The sequence below is a fragment of the Neovison vison genome, chromosome 1, assembly GCF_020171115.1.
Source record: "Neovison vison isolate M4711 chromosome 1, ASM_NN_V1, whole genome shotgun sequence".
NCBI lineage: Eukaryota > Metazoa > Chordata > Mammalia > Carnivora > Mustelidae > Neogale > Neogale vison.
In genome coordinates this window covers 288,785,323-288,804,026 of record NC_058091.1, presented here as the reverse complement: position 1 = coordinate 288,804,026, position 18,704 = coordinate 288,785,323, and the positions used below count along the sequence as shown (strand labels likewise).

Sequence of the window (18,704 nt, the reverse complement as noted above, 5' to 3'; positions counted from 1 at the left end):
AAACCATTCTTTAGTACTGTCACCCCAAAGAAGCCTATATTTTATTATTAGTTATCATAGCAAGTTACATAGTTATTCTTGTCTTTCTTCAAGAAGGACTTACTTCTCTTTCTAACTTTATATAGCAGGTACTTCCCTGACATGGTGTGCACCATACCCAGATTTCTTCCAAAAATAAATTGATTTGGGCCATTAGTATACCTTCAGAAAATTATTACACAATACAAAACAATGGCTATAATACAAATGCAACGGATTCTTCTCTTATAGTCGAACAATTCTGATGCTGAAAATACACAGACAACCAGTATTCCCAAGTGTAAAATAATCTGGTTTAGAAAATATCAATTATAAAAGTTGATTTTCATGTTCAATTTTTTTAATAACCTGAGAGCTAGTCAATTCCATTTAAATAACTTTAATTACACATTCAGAATTTATCACTGTATCTTATCTTATTATTTTATAATCACTATATCTTATCTTATTATTTTATATTATTTGGTATTTACTTTAAACCTCACTGTTGTATAGGACAAGAATACTCTGAAAATATGACATGCAAGGAAAGAAGCAACGGCTGGACGGGCAGTATTCATATTTGTTAAGGTCCTACTATATACATCAGTCAATTAACAGATATTCTCTTATTTTATTCTTACTATAATCCTAAGAAATAATCACTTTACAGATAAGGAAACAGATGCTCAGGGGGTTAATTACTTGCTAATGATCATTTAGTAAGTTTTAAAGCTGGGATTTAAATCCAAGACAAAACAAAGACCAAGCTCTTTTTATTGCCTTAGTTTTCAGATGTTTTCACTGATGTACTCCTAATGGTATAAGCCTGAACATATACGTGGAGCAAGAGGTGGAGAGAGGAAGAAAGAGAAAGCGGGGAATGAATGCGTGTGGTTGTTGGGGGGGGCGGTGGGGCTTGGGGTGTTGCGCACGCTGGGAGGAAAGAAAACAGTACAGCAGCTACAAGAAAGTACAGGTCTTCCATTTTACATGACCAATATGTAAAAAAGCTGACTGTAAATCTGACGATGTGGAAAAAAATCATAATGTATCTCCATGCTTTAATATACCATTTACCACTGAGCAACACTGGGGTTTGGGTAGATGGTCATGCCAATTCAGTGACTTTAAAAATTCTCTTACTATTTTCATCCTTGTGGGAATATGATACCCCAGGGTGAGAAACCCCAAACTGGATCCTTGACTGTGCGATGGTCATAACTTTTTCTAAAGTGTCAGAAAACAGCCTTATACTCTCCACACAGTTAAATCTGGATATTAACTCTGGGAATGGCTGCGTTGTTAGTAACATGGAATTAGTAGGGTGCCTGGGTGGCTCAATTGAGTAAGAATCCAACTGACTCTTGATTTCAGCTCAGGTCACGATCGCAGGGTGGTGGGATCGAGCCCCTCGCTGGGCTCTGTGCTCAGCTGGGGGGGTCTGCTCATGATTCTCTCCCTCCTCTCTCTCAGCCCCTCCCCTACCATGAGTGTGTGCAAGCGCTCCCTCTTTCTCTCTCTCTCAAAAAATGAATAAATAAATCTTAAAAACAAAACGAAACATGGGAATTGTCTAATTATGGTAGCATTTCAAAAGAAAATAAAACCTATGAAGAAAAGAAACCTATGAAGCAAGTTACCATTAAAGTGTCACTAAGGCAACTGCTTCATATGTCTCTATTAGATAGAGTATCTATTTTGGGACATAAAATTAAAGAATCTGGCCTTTCTTTTCCTAAAAGACAAACTGGCCCTCAAAGTTTATCCCATTTAACTCTAAAACAAAACCTTTAATGGATTAATAATTTTCCTTTTAGACGTAATAAATCTTTATATTTAAGAGTTTTAGTTGATAAAGCACAATCCCACCCATCTATTCCTTGATCCATATAATAAGCTACTAAAGTAAGCAGAGATGCTAATCTTGCAAACATAACTACTAACATGTGAAGTCCTAAATCACACATCACAAGCACCTAATGTTTCATTACTAGTTATGTAAACTTTAAAAAAATAAACTAAGTTTTGGACATGTAAAATATGGTCTCTTCCTTTACTACATCATTTTCACAATGATAAAACATTTTTACAAACCTGTTGTCTATCTTCAGAAAAAAACTTGAAAGTTAGATGTACTATCATCAGTTCATATTAACAGTTTTATTTTTAAATGTAATCTTTTATTTTACCCACAAGAAGGTAAAATGTTTTAAAACATTCAATAAAGAATTTATTTCAAATAATACTTGTCTGTTTACTCAATAGCTTCTTATTGAGTATACATATATTATCTGTAATAACTATATAACAGTATTAGAAGATATAAATAAAAAGTGATGAAAATCACTTTGATGAAACATTTTCATCAGAAAAACATACTGACTAACATCAACAAATTAATTTTTAGGGGCACCTGGGTGGCTCAGCTGGTGAAGTGTCTGACTTTTGGTTTCATTCAGTTCAGGTTGTGATCTCATGGGTCATGGGATCCAGCCCTGCCTCAGGCTCCACATTCAATGTCGAGTCTGCTTGGGATTCTCTCTCTCCTCTCCCTCTGCCCCTCCTCTACTCGCAGATGCTTGCACACTCTCTCTCTCTCTCAAATACATAAATAAATAAATATTTTTTTGAGTGGTCTTTCTGGCGTGTCACAGAGCACTGAAGCAGTCAATGAAGAGGACACACCCAGCACAGGATAAGGGCCCCTGACATGTGCAAGTAGGGAAGACAGGGTGTTAGAGACTAAGCACATCTGTCTTTACCTGCTTTTGAGTCATACCCTAGCCAACAGTCAATCACTTTTTTCTAATCCTATTAAAAAATAGTAGCCTGTGTCCTTTTCAGCCTTGTATGTACGGCCTAAATACAATTGCTCCCCATCTGATGTTTGGTGCTGGTGAAGGTCTGAGGCTCCTAGAAACCCGGCAATGACTACGGGGAAAGCCCTAAGGCTCATTTATATTACTGGATAAAAGATGGGCATGGGGGTATTTTATAAGCTACACTGCCTGTCAGTGTTGAAGGCCAGGACTTAGAGTTAACATTCTGTAATCAATCCTACCACTTTGTAGCCTAAATACTTGTAAAAGAATGACTATCCTTCTCTTAAAAATACCTTCAGAGGGAGAACCTGACTTCATCACTTAAACAAATCCTTTAAACTACATCCAGTACCCCCAAAGCCACAATAAAACAAACAACAACCCAAAACCTAACCAGTAAATATTTTAAAAAGTTTTAAGGAGAAAGGATATCCAGATTGGACAAGAGTAAGAGAAAAAAAAAAAAAGCGATGTTAAGCTTCTTACCTAAAGTAAGTAGCAATGCAGAGAATTACCACCAACATGGGATAATATATGTAGAATCCATCTGCAATAAAGGATAAAACTTTCATGGAACCCATAATCTAAAGAGAAAAAAAAAAAGAAGAAGAAGAAGAAGGTAAAGTCATACAGTTCTGTATTTTTCATTCCTTTCCACCATTAGAAAATTCACTCATAGCCAACCATATTAACAAATTTGGACTTCTCACAAAGTAGAAATAAAGCACTAACTGGACTGATTTTTAAGCTCTCATCACAAGAAAAAAAAAAACTTGGAAGTATATGAGGTGATGGATATCAACTAAAGATACCGTGGCAATCATTTCAAGATAGATACGTATATCAAATCATTCTGCTGCACACCTTAAACTAATACAATGTTATATGTCAATTATATCTGAATTTGCTTATGTATTAAGGTTTTTACCTAATTAATATTTTGTGACTATTACTGAAAATTATCGTGTACTGAAGATGATAAATATAAAAGCTAATAATGAGGTCTACTGATACTGCTCAGCTGTACAACCCATGTGAACCAAAATACTATTTTTTATAATAAAAGAGAGCAAAAGAGATAAAAATAATTTTTATCGTGTCATTAGTATTACATATACAACTTTCAAAAGAAAGTGTGATATTTAAAAAAAAAAAAAAAAAAGATCCTAATCACACTACAGAACTTCTCTGCTGGGATTAAAAAGAAATTCCACAATAATACATCTCATAGAGACAACGACTCTTAAAAAAACTGTGTTCTGACCGTACTTACAGATGTATAAGCAGTTGGCTGTGTATTCTGGTGAGAGATGGATGAGTCCATATGAGTCAAACCCAAGAAATTAAGACACAAAGGAGGAGTCAAGCGGCAAAATAACCTGTAGTAAGCGTTGATAAACAGAGTATATTAAAAATATGGTAGCAAAATCCATTTTATTATATTGGACTATAACTATTGTTTTCATCCTTCTGTATTGTATTTATCTTGAATTCTTAATGTGAACTGTCCTTACTTGAGAGACATTCTGAAAATCCTATTAATTGCATCTCCCTAAAACATCAACACCTACATGGCAAAGTTCTGGCTTGAGGCTGCCTCCTTCGGTGGTGTTTACCACTGCTTTAGCCGCGGAATTTCTGGATGCACTTCTTCCAAGTCTTTCATCTGTGTAATCTGTCTCAGTATGACAAGGACAGCAATATCCTCAAGGGGAACTATACTCACTACACAAAAGGCCTGAAGTTGTATCAAAGTACACCACTCTGACAAGTTCAGGTACAAAGAACTGCTAGAGCTCAGTTTAGTCCAGCCTCCCAGTACTAGACTTGGAGAGTGGGGGGGGAGAGGAAAATGGAGGATGTGAATACAAAGAGGCAGTATGAGGAGTTATTCTGTGATTGAACAATTCTGTATCTAGATTGTGGTGGTGGGTACTTGAATCTACACAAACACACACACACACACACAGATGAAGGATAAAAATGGTGAGAACTGGGCATCTGGGTGGCTCAGTGGGTTAAGCCTCTGCTTTCGGTTCAGGTCATGACCTCAGGGTCCTGGGATCGAGTCCCACACCGGGCTCTCTGCTTGGCGGGGAGCCTACTTCCTCCTCTCTCTCTCTGCCTGCCTCTCTGCCTACTTGTGATCTCTCTCTTTCAAATAAATAAATAAAATATTTTTAAAAATGGTGAGAACTAAATAAGGTCTATAATCTAATTAACAGTAACCTCTCGGTGTAAAATCCCTGCTTTTGATATTGTACAATGGTTATATAAAATGACTCCATTTGGGGAAGCTGGGTGAAGGTTAATAAGACTCTTTGTACTATACTTGCAACTTCCTATAACTCTGTAATTATTTGGAGGAAAATGGTAAAAGAAAAAAACCTTCAAGATGCTTCAGACATGGATTCCTCTGTGAACTTCCCAAGGTCCACCCTTTATAAATACTGTTATGACTGATTAAACAATAGGGACAAACAATAGCCCAAGCCAGAGCTGTCACTCTACTCTCTTGCTAAATCTCTTGGCAAAGACTATTCTTGTTTATTTTCGTAAGCCCTTTATGATGCAGTTTGATGCCATGGGAGGTCTCACTTCACCTCTAAACTCTCAGAGGGTCCTAGTATTTACTAATCTATTTATTGAATCTCTCATCTGTAAATCCAGGCTGTCTTTCCTTTCCTCCCTAACCTAGTAAGCCTGTAAGTAACCTTAAACTTCAAGCAGGATTTAGCTAGCAACCAAACATCTAACTAATGCTTAAAACTAATCAACGAGCTCACATAAACACAGGTGTCAGTGGAACACCCATAAAGGACAAGAAATAAATGAGAGATCCAAAGAATACGTGCAACAGAGTCAGTCTCGTGTATCCAAATACCATCCCACTTACATGCCACTGAAAAGAAGGCTATAAGCATCGGTCTGGTGATGTGAGGCCAAGTAATAATAGTTAAATACACGAATCCTGAACACAGTAGAATAAACACAGATGCTGAGAAAGAAGATGGAAAGGAAGCAAGCAATCTGAAAAACAAGCAAAATCAGTTTAAGACGAATGGACTCGAGCACTTTGTATGTCCCCAAGCATTATCCTTTATTTCCAGCTAACATTTATTGACAGTCTAAAATTTAAACACAGTAACAGTTTTTCTTAACCACATAAGAAAATGAATTTATGAAAAAAAAATCTGCATCTCAACCCATTCAACATCCTGTTCATGAGTTTCAGATCTACCTCCTGAAGTGCGCCCGTTCTCCCACTCCCTCAGCCATTCTCCCCCTGAAGACTCTAAGTTATGTAGCTTCACTGGCATCAAAGTATTCTTAGAAAAGAATCAAAGAATCTTTTCTTAGAAAAGAAAAGATCAAAGTATTCTTAGAAAAGAATTTTGCACTATTTTGTACCCTATCATCTCTCCTCAAACACAGTTGTAAGTTTTCATAGTCTGGGTAAATGGATGAAGCTTATTTTTGAAAGTCTGAATAGTAACACTGCGGGGAACTTCACTGCTTTCCTCATTATGAGAATATATAAAGAAAAAGATAATAGTTAAAAACTGTACTATGGGGGCGCCTGGGTGGCTCAGTGGGTTAAGTCGCTGCCTTCGGCTCGGGTCATGATCTCAGGGTCCTGGGATCAAGTCCCACATCCAGCTCTCTGCTCAGCAGGGAGCCTGCTTCCTCCTCTCTCTCTCTCTGCCTGCCTCTCTGCCTACTTGTGATCTCTCTCTGTCAAATAAATAAATAAATAAAAATCTTTAAAAAAAAAACTGTACTATGAACTGACACACATTTATGACAGATATAAAATCAACTGACCTCGATATAAATATAGTTGTAAGTTTTTTCCGCCAGCTGTATGAAGACTGCAAAGAGGGATAAGACAGGTGTCGTACTAAAGAATGTGCATTCTGACCACACAACAATCACAGAGAAGACGGACAAAACCACGGCAAGTATCCTATAAAACCACGGTCGCAAGAGACATTCCCAGTACCATTCTAGAAGAGAAAAGAAAAAGATGATTAGGAAAACCATAAAAAGGAACACAGTATTCACTCTGTTTCAAAATATTCTGTACAAGATACATAACTGCAAAGAGGAAAATACTAAGTTCACAGGGTAGGAACCAGGCAGATCTCCTCGTCACCCAATAATCACCAGGAATGTGACAAACTGACATCATGTGCCTCCAGCCATGGAACACTGAGAAGAACAGCATATAACTGCAGCAGTATTCCCACCAAAAATGCAAAACTTGCATCCAACCGGAGGAAGTATCACACTCACATTCCGGGATACCCCATAAAACACAGGCCTAGAGTCTCCAAAAATACCAATGTCATAAAACAGAAAGAGGCACTGAGACTTTGGTCCAGATGAAAGGAAATTAAGGGGACATGACACCTGAATGCAATGCATGATCTGGGATTTTCAACAAAGAATATTTTGGGACCACTTGCAAAATCTGATTAAGGTCTATAGATAACAGTTGTTATCAAAGTTCATTTCCTGATTTGGTCATTGTATTTGGTTATATAGGGAAATGTCTCTTATTTTAGAACGTAGATGCTGAAACATTTAGGAGCAAATGTCATCATATGTGGATTCAACTCTGAAAAGATTAAGGAAAAATATATACACAGAGAGAAAGATAAAGCAAATGAATATGGTAAACCGTTAACATATGGAGAATGTGGGTGAAGGATATACAAGAATTCTTTTTACTATTCTGGCAACTTTCAGTTCAGTCTGACTTTAGGTAAAAAATAAGACAAGAAAAAAAAGTTCCCCAAATTGAAAAGCTGTATTTGCAGTTCATTCACGGAGCTGTGGAGCTCTTGGCTCACACTCTAATAAATCTTTCAACCCTACTCTCCGCACAGTTCCTGGTGAGTTCAAGGTCCACACTGGGGATCCTTTTTTTTCAGTACCCTAGGGTCTTCTTTCACAACCTTGCCCTCCTTTCCTCCTGTGATCTCATACTCCACTGTACCTTCAGAATTCATTCCCACGGCCATCCCTAAACCTCTTACCACCAATAACTCCTGTCCTTTTAATCTCATTACAGTGGCCCTGTTTCCAGGCAGTATCTTCACCTAATATTCCAATTCCACTGACTGACCTTACCTGAACTAATACTCTATTCATTCTCCACCTTTTGTATTGCCGCCTTAACACCTGGTATCCTATTGCTTTCTTTACCAGCTCTGATTCCACAATCTTTAAGGATAATTACTCTCCAACATTCCAATTTCTTTGCCCTCTCTTCTTCTCTGCCCTTGCTAAGTGAAACCACACCCTGGTTAGATCCAACCTTCTGGCTGCTCTGGGAGCTGCATCCTACAGAAGACACATACCTTTGTGGACTGTTTTCCCTCTAAATGTTTAATCCCCAGCTTCAGGTGGACCCTGAGCACTGGCCGACTAGCTTACTACAATTCACCAATCCTCTCCCACACCTTCTCTCCTTAGCAACTATTTTGGACCTTTTCTTCTTTCTTCAAATCTCCAAAATTTCTTCCCCTACACTCATTCTCAGCATTTCACTGAGAAGCTGGCAGAAGGGAGCCTCCCCAAGTCCCCACCACTACCTCTTTTTACCTGCTCGGGTACATTTGTCCCTTACTTCCTAATCAAAGGGCATTCTCTGCGCTGTTCACTATTTTCCATTTCATCTCTCCTCCTCATGGACATCATCCCAGCCATTCTCTTCTCTCATTACATTTCCTCTAAGGTATCATTCCCAAATTATATGCTATAATTCATCTTGACCCTGCCATCCTCTGTCAGCTACTACCTCTTTTCTCTACTCCCTTTTGTAAGCAAAACATTTTGAGAGTTTTCTATTCTCCCAGCTTCTAATGGCTCTTTAAACTCCAACTGGGCTTTCTTATTCCCTCTGCCTCCACGTCACTTCTCTGAAATCTAGCGGTCAAGGCTTCATGGGCATGACAGTAGACCCATCCACATCTGGAAAGGTACTTTACATACCCCTTGCCGCAAGACACCCCACCATCCCGCTTTTCCTCCTACTTCACTGGCCAATTCCCATTTAGCCTTTTCCTGGTTCCTCTTCATGAAGCTGAAGTCTACCTTATGTTGTGCCTCAGCTTGGTCTTCAGAGTTTGTCTTCTCTCTCCCAATCACTTCTTTGTTGATTTTATTCTGACCCAAGGCTCACTGATACACTGATGACACCCTGATTTATACTTGTAGACCAGACTTCTCCCCTGAACTCCCATTTTTACAGCCAACTACCTACTCAGCACCTTCTTCATACCTTTATGATTACATTACCTGTTTTTCTCACTCCATAAAGAGGAAGTTGTCTTTACATTTATTGACATATACCAAGTGCCCAACAACAGATAGCATATATGTTCTCAAATATTTGTTAAATGAATGAAAACAAGTATTTCTTTTATCCAATTAGAAAAGATCCTTGCTGAAGTTTTCCAAGATATGTTATGGCCATTATGTCTTTGTACTCAAAACCAAACATGAGAAAGAGAATCAGGTGAACATAATTGTTATTTAGATAAATAAGGTAAATGGAAGTTCTAATACTATGACACTTTGGTATGTTTTCATTAAATTCTTCATATTAAATCTGATAATGTTTGAAGAGTGTCATAAATAATCATTAAAGAAAATGAAATAATTATGTCTACTTAGTGCAGGTCATGTAAATAGACCAACAGATGCAAATAAAGAGGACTTCTTAGGGGAATCGTTTAGTAGTATATAAAGACTGAAGAAGGGACCCAAGCTTGTGATGTAAAATTGCTTAAAATTCTATTTTAAGTATATATTATGAATACATAATATTCCTGATGTATGCATATATTTTTGCATAGGATTTTGATTAACTTTGAAGTAAGAATGCAAACTGACAGATTATCTGTTACTATAACTAATAATTTTAGAGGGGGATGTTTATCAGATATATAATATTACCACATGATATATGTCAAACAATACAAATACAATTTAACTCTGCACTGGTGAAAATATATACTTTTTTCCTTTAGAAAAAATTACCATTAAATTTTGAAATTTATGTCAAATTACATACCAACTGTAGGATTATAAAAATACTGGATAAATCTATTTTCTGGCTCTGGTGACTGGAAGGTGTGAACAAACTGATGAGTAGCACTAGTTTCATTTTTTGCTACATCTTCTAGATAAAACGCTTGCTCTAAAAGAATCCGCCACTGTACTTGAGTTCGACGGTGCCTCTGAACTGAATAAATCACCTATAAAAGAGAACGGAGGCGGGGGGAAAGGAGCAGGATATATCGGTCAGTGTTCTGATCCAACAGTGTTTCTGGAAGATGCTGGTTATCACAACAATGGCAACGTGTTAGTGGCAGTTGCTGGGTTGGGCCAAGGATGTTAATATTCTAGGATATATGTAATAATTCTGCCCAGTGAATAATTCTCCCTCCCCAAATACCAAGAGTACCCCTGTTGAGAAATACACAGTTAAAACACAGGATCAAAGCACAGAATCAAAGAAAGTTTCAAATATACATTTATTCCAAATTCCCTTTTTGTGGGCATTAATTACAAAACTAAGATCTTAGCAAGCAAAAAAGCTATTATTAATAAAGTTACCTGCTTATGTAGTTTTACCAGACTCTTTTCACTTGGGTAGGTATTATGCTTTTCATCAAAATCTTCATAATCATCCATGTTCCTACCCATTTTTTCCTGATACTCTGTAGGGCACTAAAAGGGACAAGCAGATTTTTAAATTTCATTTGCAAAAAACTTAAAATTTTATTTTTACTATAAAATCTTCCAGTCCTGGGCATATCTAATTTACTCAAAAACATATTCCTCCCTTACTGGCATCCCTAAACAGCTGGATTTTTAGTTGCTGACATTTCCTTCAAAATATTTCCGATGTATTGAGTATCTTCTTACCCCTATTAATATTAACCTTTATGATCAGATATACTTGCTATGGTAGGGTAAGGGAGCTAACCTACATGAAGCAACTAGTATTTGAAAGAATTAGGCTATGTAGGCACCTGATCAATTATTTTCCTACCTAAAATGAAGACAAATCACAACAAATCCAAGATGCTGAATTTTTAAAGGTGTGGTACAGAAAAACAAACACATATATGATTTGGAGTCATCTGCCCTATCAGTCATTCATTACTTACCTGAACTTGGGCAAGTTACTTAATCTCCCTGAATTGATCTCAAAAGATAGCAATGTAAGAGAAATGATGAGAGAACTTATTCTCATGACCATTATCTTAGCTGAAGAGAACACTAGCTAGTAATAATACAATAGATTTAATGAGCAGCCTATTTTTGGAATAATCATTTTGGAAGTATATAAATAGCCCTAATTCAACCCCAATGCAGCAGAACCTTAATTGCATAGCTTCCTGTTAAATATCTCATAGGGTCATTCAGTTTACAAAGTACTTCATATGTCATAAACTGACACAAAGGAAGTGAGTGAAAGAGAACACTGAGGCCCTAGTTTATTAAGGAGATATGACCACATTCAATGACACTTAGAAACTGTAAAGGTCCATCTCCATTGCTGAGTCATAGCAATTATTACACATCATTTACCATAACCTCTACATCTACATTTCAATGAAAAATATTGCCAATAATTAAATGTCAAACTTGTAATAACAACTGGAACAAATTCTAAGTGCAAATTACTACTGGTTTATGAGGATATGCTTAATTACCTTTTTAAGTATTGTATCCACACATTTTCTCAATGGGTGATTATACTTGATGCTTTCATTCACTTTGCGAACCTCCTATAAAAACAGTAAGAGGAATAAAAATATTTCCATTTCTATACATCACACATTTCAAATGAGACTATTCTAGGTACTATATATGTTCTCACAAGTTTAATTCTAACCCAGACTACTCAGCATATACATGAAGCTCCATTCACTGAATAAAAGTTCTTAAGAACATAAGTAAAAATACATAGGTCTAGAATAGCAATACCTATACCCTGAGGTTTTTACTACTTTCTAAGATTTATTCCCTTATCATTTGCTTACTTGGTACACAAAGATGAGTAAACGTTATAAAAAAGTCATGAAGGACCAGAAAAACTGTGATGCTGTGCCCCTCCACCTTGCTTAGGAAGTTCAAATATCTCATTATCTAAAACACACTGAAGAAACCAGAGGAAGCAACAGGCAACAAATGTCACAAATCACCTCCTCCTTTCCAACGACTTATTTGTTCCACATTTGTTTATTAAGAACATGCTAGATGCCAGCAGTCACCACAATCCATGCGGGAGGGTGCGGTAGGAAGACATGATGTTACAGGTCTTTAAAGACTATCGGCTGGAGGTGTGGTAATAAGCAATTAAGTGAGTATGAAAGCTATAAAGGTATAAAGGGGGTCAGGAAGGGAATCTTTAGAACCAGTAGTTCCCAAAGAAGAACAATATTCTATAATAGTAATGAATTTTTTTACAAAAAGTGAGAACCACTGTTTTAGACAAAAGAAATGGTATGTTCAAGGGCTGGGAGGCAAGAGAACTGACCAGGGTATTAAAAAGAACATTCTGATTGTAGAAGAGAGAATGGCCCTATGGGATACAAAACTGGAGGTAGGGAACCCATCTGGCATATAGACAAAATTATGAAAAAAAATACACATATAACAAAAAAAAATCACCTCCCTTAATATATGGAAAGTGCTTACAAATCAAGCGAAAATTAGGAAGACACATAAGAAATACTATTGGTCAATAAATGTCTGGAAAGCTAGTCAAGCTCACTAAAAACAACTACAAATTTTAAAAATAAGAACAGTTTTCTGGCAAAATTATATAGCCTCTTTGAAAGGTAAATTAGCAATAGCCATCAAAATTTAAAATATGTAGACCTTATGAATAATCTGTACCAGTAGACATTGCTCCTGTTGGGAGCTTAGCTTAATGAGGAAAACAGACATTATTCATAAAGAAACAGTATGGAAAGCGTTGTGTAATCTAGCAGCTGAGGCCTTCTGATAAACTGATGATTTAAGCTGAGATAAAAAGCAGGAGGAGTAAAGTCAGCCAACCAAAAGAGGGAGCAAGAATAATCCAAACGGCCTAAGGCTCCAAGCAGAAGTGCACAGGGAGTTTCAAGGAACTGAAAGAAGTACAGTGTGACCGGGGAAAAGGAGGGTGAACACCTGAGCAGCACTTGATCAGGTCGAAGAAAAGCAAAGTGCTCCAGATGGCCTTAGTAACAGTTTACCGGAGGTCAGTGAGCGAGGCCTAAATGTGGGAATGACAGGAGAAGACCTGGGTTTTTAAAAGACGCTTGAATCATCACTGCATTACAGTTTTCTAGTATGAAATTGCCTTGAAGTTTTGTTGACTTGTTAGCACAACTCTGAATATGAACCATATAGTCTGGTTATACATTGTACATAAAAATACTGTATTTTTCCTTAAAATTCTTAAGCTGTATTATATAAAATTAAGTACTGAAATAGTTAACTATTGATATTTACTATATCTGTTATAAATTTAAGGTTCCTTTAAAAGTTCCTAACTTCTATGAAGTGTACAAAATATTTGAAATATTGCTTATTTTCTTCATGTACCTTTAGGAGTAAAAGAGGGGAGCTAGTCCAAGTTCCCTAGATGACAATCATAATGTTGCACTGTTGAACAGATTCGCACAGAGTCTTTGGTGGTTGGAAGATGGAGGGGACATCTCATGAAGCTGAACAGCCAACAGGAAGTCATGCTAATCGTCTGGATATTCTGAAGGACCACCCATGACCACAGGGTAAAGCCCACCAATGTGCTAACAGCAGCAGCAACCAACCAACCGTGACTGGCCGTAAGGTTTAAACTTGCATACCTCCATGACATCTTCTAAATTCTCTTCCGCATCTGCTTTCTCTGTCATCAGTTTGGCAGCCTTAAAATATGTTTTCATAAGTAGATAACCTCTTTTTGCTCCATTCCAGTAAGACCGAGGAATTTCTACCAAACCATACCCTAGCAACAACACGAGAAGGAACAGGCCCCACGTATTTGCAGCAGCTATCCCAATTGTCTGAAGCTGGTTCCTAAGAGGAAACATACACAGATAGTGTGACAGATAAATTTTTCCAACAAAATGTAACATAAGACTAACCAGCATTAAATGATTTTTTGAGAAAACGGCCCTAAAGGATGGCTAGGATTTGATATGAAAAAAATTGTATCTTCCAAGCCTCAGCTACTCTTTCAGCAACAGCCAAAAGATAATCTGTGTGTTTTAAGGGGAAGTAAGAGCGTGACTGCAGAAATAGACTTTAACACAGGAAACTCTGCTTCCATTCTAGTTAAAATTAGAATGTAGGATAATTCCTGGCAAAAAATATATGTATTTTGTTCAAAGAAAAGATACTTTTTTTCATTAGGGACTATCTTATTCACCATTAAACAATAGAAGGCTGAAAAAATTTTAAAGCCTAAAAATTTTTTAACTTACTTTGAGGCACACCTACACAAACCTCAGGAATGCAATGGTGAGAACTGTCACTTCTGCTCTATTCCTAATTTCTGAGATCTCTTCACATGTATTATATAGATCACAAGCATAATATAGATTTCAATTTTATTATTATGTCTGAATCTAAGGTCAGAGAGAAATATGCCCTCAAACTACAGTCAGAACAAAAGAAAAAAATGTTCTCAAGTTCTGAGGCACTTAGATGGCTTAGGCAGTTAGCGTCTGACTTTTGGTTTCTGCTCAGGTCATGATCTCAGGGTTGTGAGATCGAGCTCCACATGGGACTCTGGCTCAGCATGGAGTCAGCTTGAGATTCTGTCTGAAGTCAGTTTGAGATTCTGTCTTTCCCTCTCCCTCTGCCCACCTCCCTCTTAAGTGTCTGTGCGCACTTGCTCGCTCGCTCTCTAAAATAAATCAATAAATCTTTAAAAAAATACTCGTTAAGTTCCAATGAGAGCACCGAATCCTAACCACTAGACCACCAGGGATGTAAGTTCCAATGAAAAAGAAAACTAATTATTTTGTCATATACAAAATCATACACCTGAACCTATATATTACATACACCATACACCTGAACACTGTATATTAACTAACTGGAATTTAAATAAAAACTTAAAAAAATTCATAAGGATTAACACAGAGCTATTAGACAAAGCATTAGTTCTTCATCCAATAGCTATATTTAAATATATTATTCCATTTTTTTCTTCTTAGTAATAGAGATTACTTAGATTTTCTTTTGGGGGAATCTATAAAACACATGACTTGATATGTTTATCAATGAAATGTCTGTTTATCAGCATATGTGAGATAAAAATAAATTATTAAAAATGCAAATATACAAGAAACAATGTTAAGAAGAAACATTTCTTACCATTCTAAGTGTAAATGCGGGTTTACAGCTACATAAATTAAAAATGCTCCAAAAATCAGCAAATAGGTGCCATAATAGATTGCATTCTCGATCAGTGCAGTTTTGATTTTTCCAGTGATGGAAAACCCTCCTGATCTTGCATATGACTGCATGAAAGGCAACAGAATCCTAGATAGTTGGAAAAAATATGATTAAAGAAACAACTGATAAGTCTGTTTAACCTCAAAATAGCAGGATTATGTGAACCTCAATTTCAATGTGCAATTTTCATAAATAGATATGATTTTTAATAATTATTAATAACATGAACTCTAATAGATGACTGAGTATTTTTGTAATATTCTGGAGAAAGCAAAGCACATTTCTGGGAGCAAAACAGGTCATAATGACCAGCAGAGAGTACAACAGTATAAGGGCCTTACAAATGAATCTTTAAAAAAAAAAGGGCTTTGAAGTCTTGACTTTGGACTATTCAGACAATGGGGAATCTTTTTCTTTATAGGGGACATGATCAAATTGAAGTCTTCTATAAACTGATAAGGCTTCAGCAGGAAGAATGGACTGAAAGGGAACAAAACCAGGACTAATTGGGAGCGGGTAAGGGGTGGTGATGTGGTAAGAACCGGAAGGGGTGAAGACTGGCTGTGAATACACGGATTTGAAGTATTTAGGACACATCTCAAAGGAGCTGAAAAACAATCTGAGGGTTCTGAAGGGGCAGGGGGTGGGAAGTTGGGCCAGCCTCGTGGTGGGTATTGCGGAGGACATGTATTGCACGGAGCACTGGGTGTGGTGCATAAACAATGAATCCTAGTTCACTGAAAAGTAATTTAAAAAATTAAAAAATTTTTTAAAAAAGGAGCTACACAGGAAGTAGTTGGCTATCCAGCTTCAGAATTCAGGAGAGAAGAGTGGAAACACAGATAAATTCAGGAGTCCTCAGCACATCAGTGGTACTGACGTGACACCTGCAGATGACATTTAGAAGGGTGAATATGTAGAAGGAGAAGGAAAGAGCTGAGGCTGAGCCCGGAGAAAAATTATCTTTTAAGGGACAGGGAGAGAAACAGGAGGAGAAGAAGCCAGCAAGGGAGACAGAAAGAACAGCAGAAAAGGATGGAGAAAACAAAGGAGCATATGGAGGAGAAAACAGGAGAAGGAAGTATTTCAAAGTAGAGAGAGAAAACAATAATCAAATGCTGCCAAGAGGTCAAGTCAATGAAGACTTGAGTGCGAGAGGGAAGTGGGGCTAGAAAACAGGCTTCAATGGGTTGAGGAAAGAGTGAACAATGGGTAAATGAAGACAGTACATGTAGACAATTCATTTGAGAAGTTTGGCTGGATAGGATAAACTGTGGCACGGTCATATCAAAGAAGATTTTTCAGAAATGAAAAAGAATACTGATTCACACAATACAACACAGAGGAAACTTCCAAATTTGTGAGCCCCAAAAGAGATGCAGAAAAACACATACCATACAACTCTGCGTTTACAAAGCCCCAATTGGCAAAGCTAACCTATAGGGATGGATGTCAGAATCATGGTTACACATGGGAGGATATGCCTGGGAGAGGCTATGAGGGAAGCTTTAGATGTAGCATAAACATTGTTAATGTTCTATAATAATCATCTGAGTGCTGGCTATCCAGGTGTATTCACTTTGAAAAAAGTGAAACTAAACACAATCTGTCACCTTTCTGTACCAATTTTTACAATTTTTACAATTTTACAATTTACAATTGGTAAAGTCTCCCTCCAAAAATTAAGCTGTGATGAGTAGATTGATGAGGTTAGAAGCCAGGAAGTTGGAAAGGGTTGCATTTGAGAGATTTTTTTGGCTTTTTCTTTCTTTTTCTAAAAGGATGAGAGAACTCTGTATTCTTTTTGAAATGGGATGCTGCGAGTGTAGGTAACAAGAGCTGAAGGAGATGGGTCCCTATTTCAGGAAGAGGGATTTCACTCTGAAGTCACTTTGATGTGACTCATTCTTTGAGAGGAAGGGAAGAGGTTGGGTTGGTAGGTGTGCTGGTGAGAGGCTGAAAGGGCTGTCATCCGATGACTTCTAATAGCACTTCTAGGACATAAAGCAGAGAGAAAGAGCCACAAAGAGAATAGCAGAGATCTAAAGTCTTACTGTAGAGAATGAAGAGCAAGAGGACTAGAGATACAAAGGAGGAAAGTCTGGCAATGCTGAGGGCCCAGATGAGTTCAATGAACATGAATTTACAGGGGCACTATTCTACTCTACTGTGTGATTTTTCTCTTACAATGTTCAGTAGCTTCAGTTTTAGGCTTAGTTGCCTGCAGACTATCTAAAATGCTCAGTACATAGTGAATAATGTGTTTGGAGCACAACAGAAAGACAAAGTTTCGGTGCACCAGGGTGGCTCAGTTGGTTAAGCCTCTAACTCTTGATTTTGGCTCAAGTCATGGCCTTGGGATCATGAGATGAGGCCCCATAACAGGCTCCATGCTGGGAATCTTAAGATTCTCTCTCTCCCTGTCCCTCTGCTTCTCCCACCACCCCCTCTCTTAAACAAGCAAACAAAAACACAAAGCTGTAGTGGATGGAAACATTGGGAATACATCGGTGGCTACAGCTAAAATTAGAGCTATACAGGGTCAGGTAACAAGAGGACCAAAGATGAGATCCTAGGGAACACCAACATTTAGGAAATGGGCCACAAAAATAGAACCCGTGAAGAAAATTCAGCAGGTTGGGCTAAGCAGAAAAAAAGAAAACCAGGAGACAATAATGACCTTAGCAAGAGCAGTTTCATATAAAACTGGGACTGGAAGAAGACTGAATTGAAGAAGGTCAAGAGAAAAGGCAATAACTAGAGGGGAATGGTGGCAGCAAAAATTTTTTCTTTCTATTCTTTAGTTCTTGTTTGTCTGGGTTTTTTTTTCCCTTTTCTTTCAAGATGGGAGAGAACCGAATGAGTAGAAAATAGAATATACAAATTTATTTTTATAAATAAATATAGGGTGGCTCAGTGGGTTAAAGCCTCTGCCTTTGGCTCAGGTCATGATCTCAGGGTCCTGGGATTGAGCCCCGCATCAGGCTCTCTGCTCAGCAGGGAGTCTGCTTCCCCCCCCACCCCACTGCTTGCCTCTCTGCCTACTTGGGATCTCTGTCAAATAAATAAATAAAATCTTAAAAAAAACAAAGAATACACAGATTTAAGAAAAAAATAAGTAACATTTGAATAAATTCTAAAATATGAAGATTCATGAAGAAAACATAATCTTTTTTTTAACTTTAGCCAAAATTTTAAACATTTTTTTGATCCTTCACTGCCACTTACCATGTCAAAAATTGTGATGTCCAATACACTACCCTCCAGAAAATTGGCATGATTCCATCAGGAATGTAACTCCATGGCTTGAAACATGGATGTTGGCTGTTTAATAACAATTTAAAGCCAATTAATAAATGATGACTACTTAAATTACACAATTAA

General features: G+C 37.3%; 1 protein-coding gene across 4 annotated transcripts in view; it reads right to left on the bottom strand.

Annotated features, from left to right (window-relative positions):
* LMBRD2 (LMBR1 domain containing 2) overlaps window positions 1–18,704 on the bottom strand; it is a 43,421-nt gene that overhangs the window by 12,674 nt on the left and 12,043 nt on the right. For all 4 annotated transcript variants that reach the window (XR_006382198.1, XM_044232724.1, XM_044232744.1 and 1 more), the window contains exons 4-13: window positions 18,549–18,644; window positions 15,240–15,407; window positions 13,724–13,934; window positions 11,579–11,653; window positions 10,473–10,586; window positions 9,928–10,111; window positions 6,669–6,850; window positions 5,740–5,873; window positions 4,117–4,222; window positions 3,330–3,427 (exon numbers count right to left, since the gene is read on the bottom strand). Coding sequence is in view for 3 of the 4 variants with exons in the window: in XM_044232724.1 (XP_044088659.1) it covers window positions 3,330–3,427; window positions 4,117–4,222; window positions 5,740–5,873; window positions 6,669–6,850; window positions 9,928–10,111; window positions 10,473–10,586; window positions 11,579–11,653; window positions 13,724–13,934; window positions 15,240–15,407; window positions 18,549–18,644 (1,368 nt within the window). In the remaining variant the exon portion in view is untranslated. The remainder of the gene's footprint in view (window positions 1–3,329; window positions 3,428–4,116; window positions 4,223–5,739; window positions 5,874–6,668; window positions 6,851–9,927; window positions 10,112–10,472; window positions 10,587–11,578; window positions 11,654–13,723; window positions 13,935–15,239; window positions 15,408–18,548; window positions 18,645–18,704) is intronic.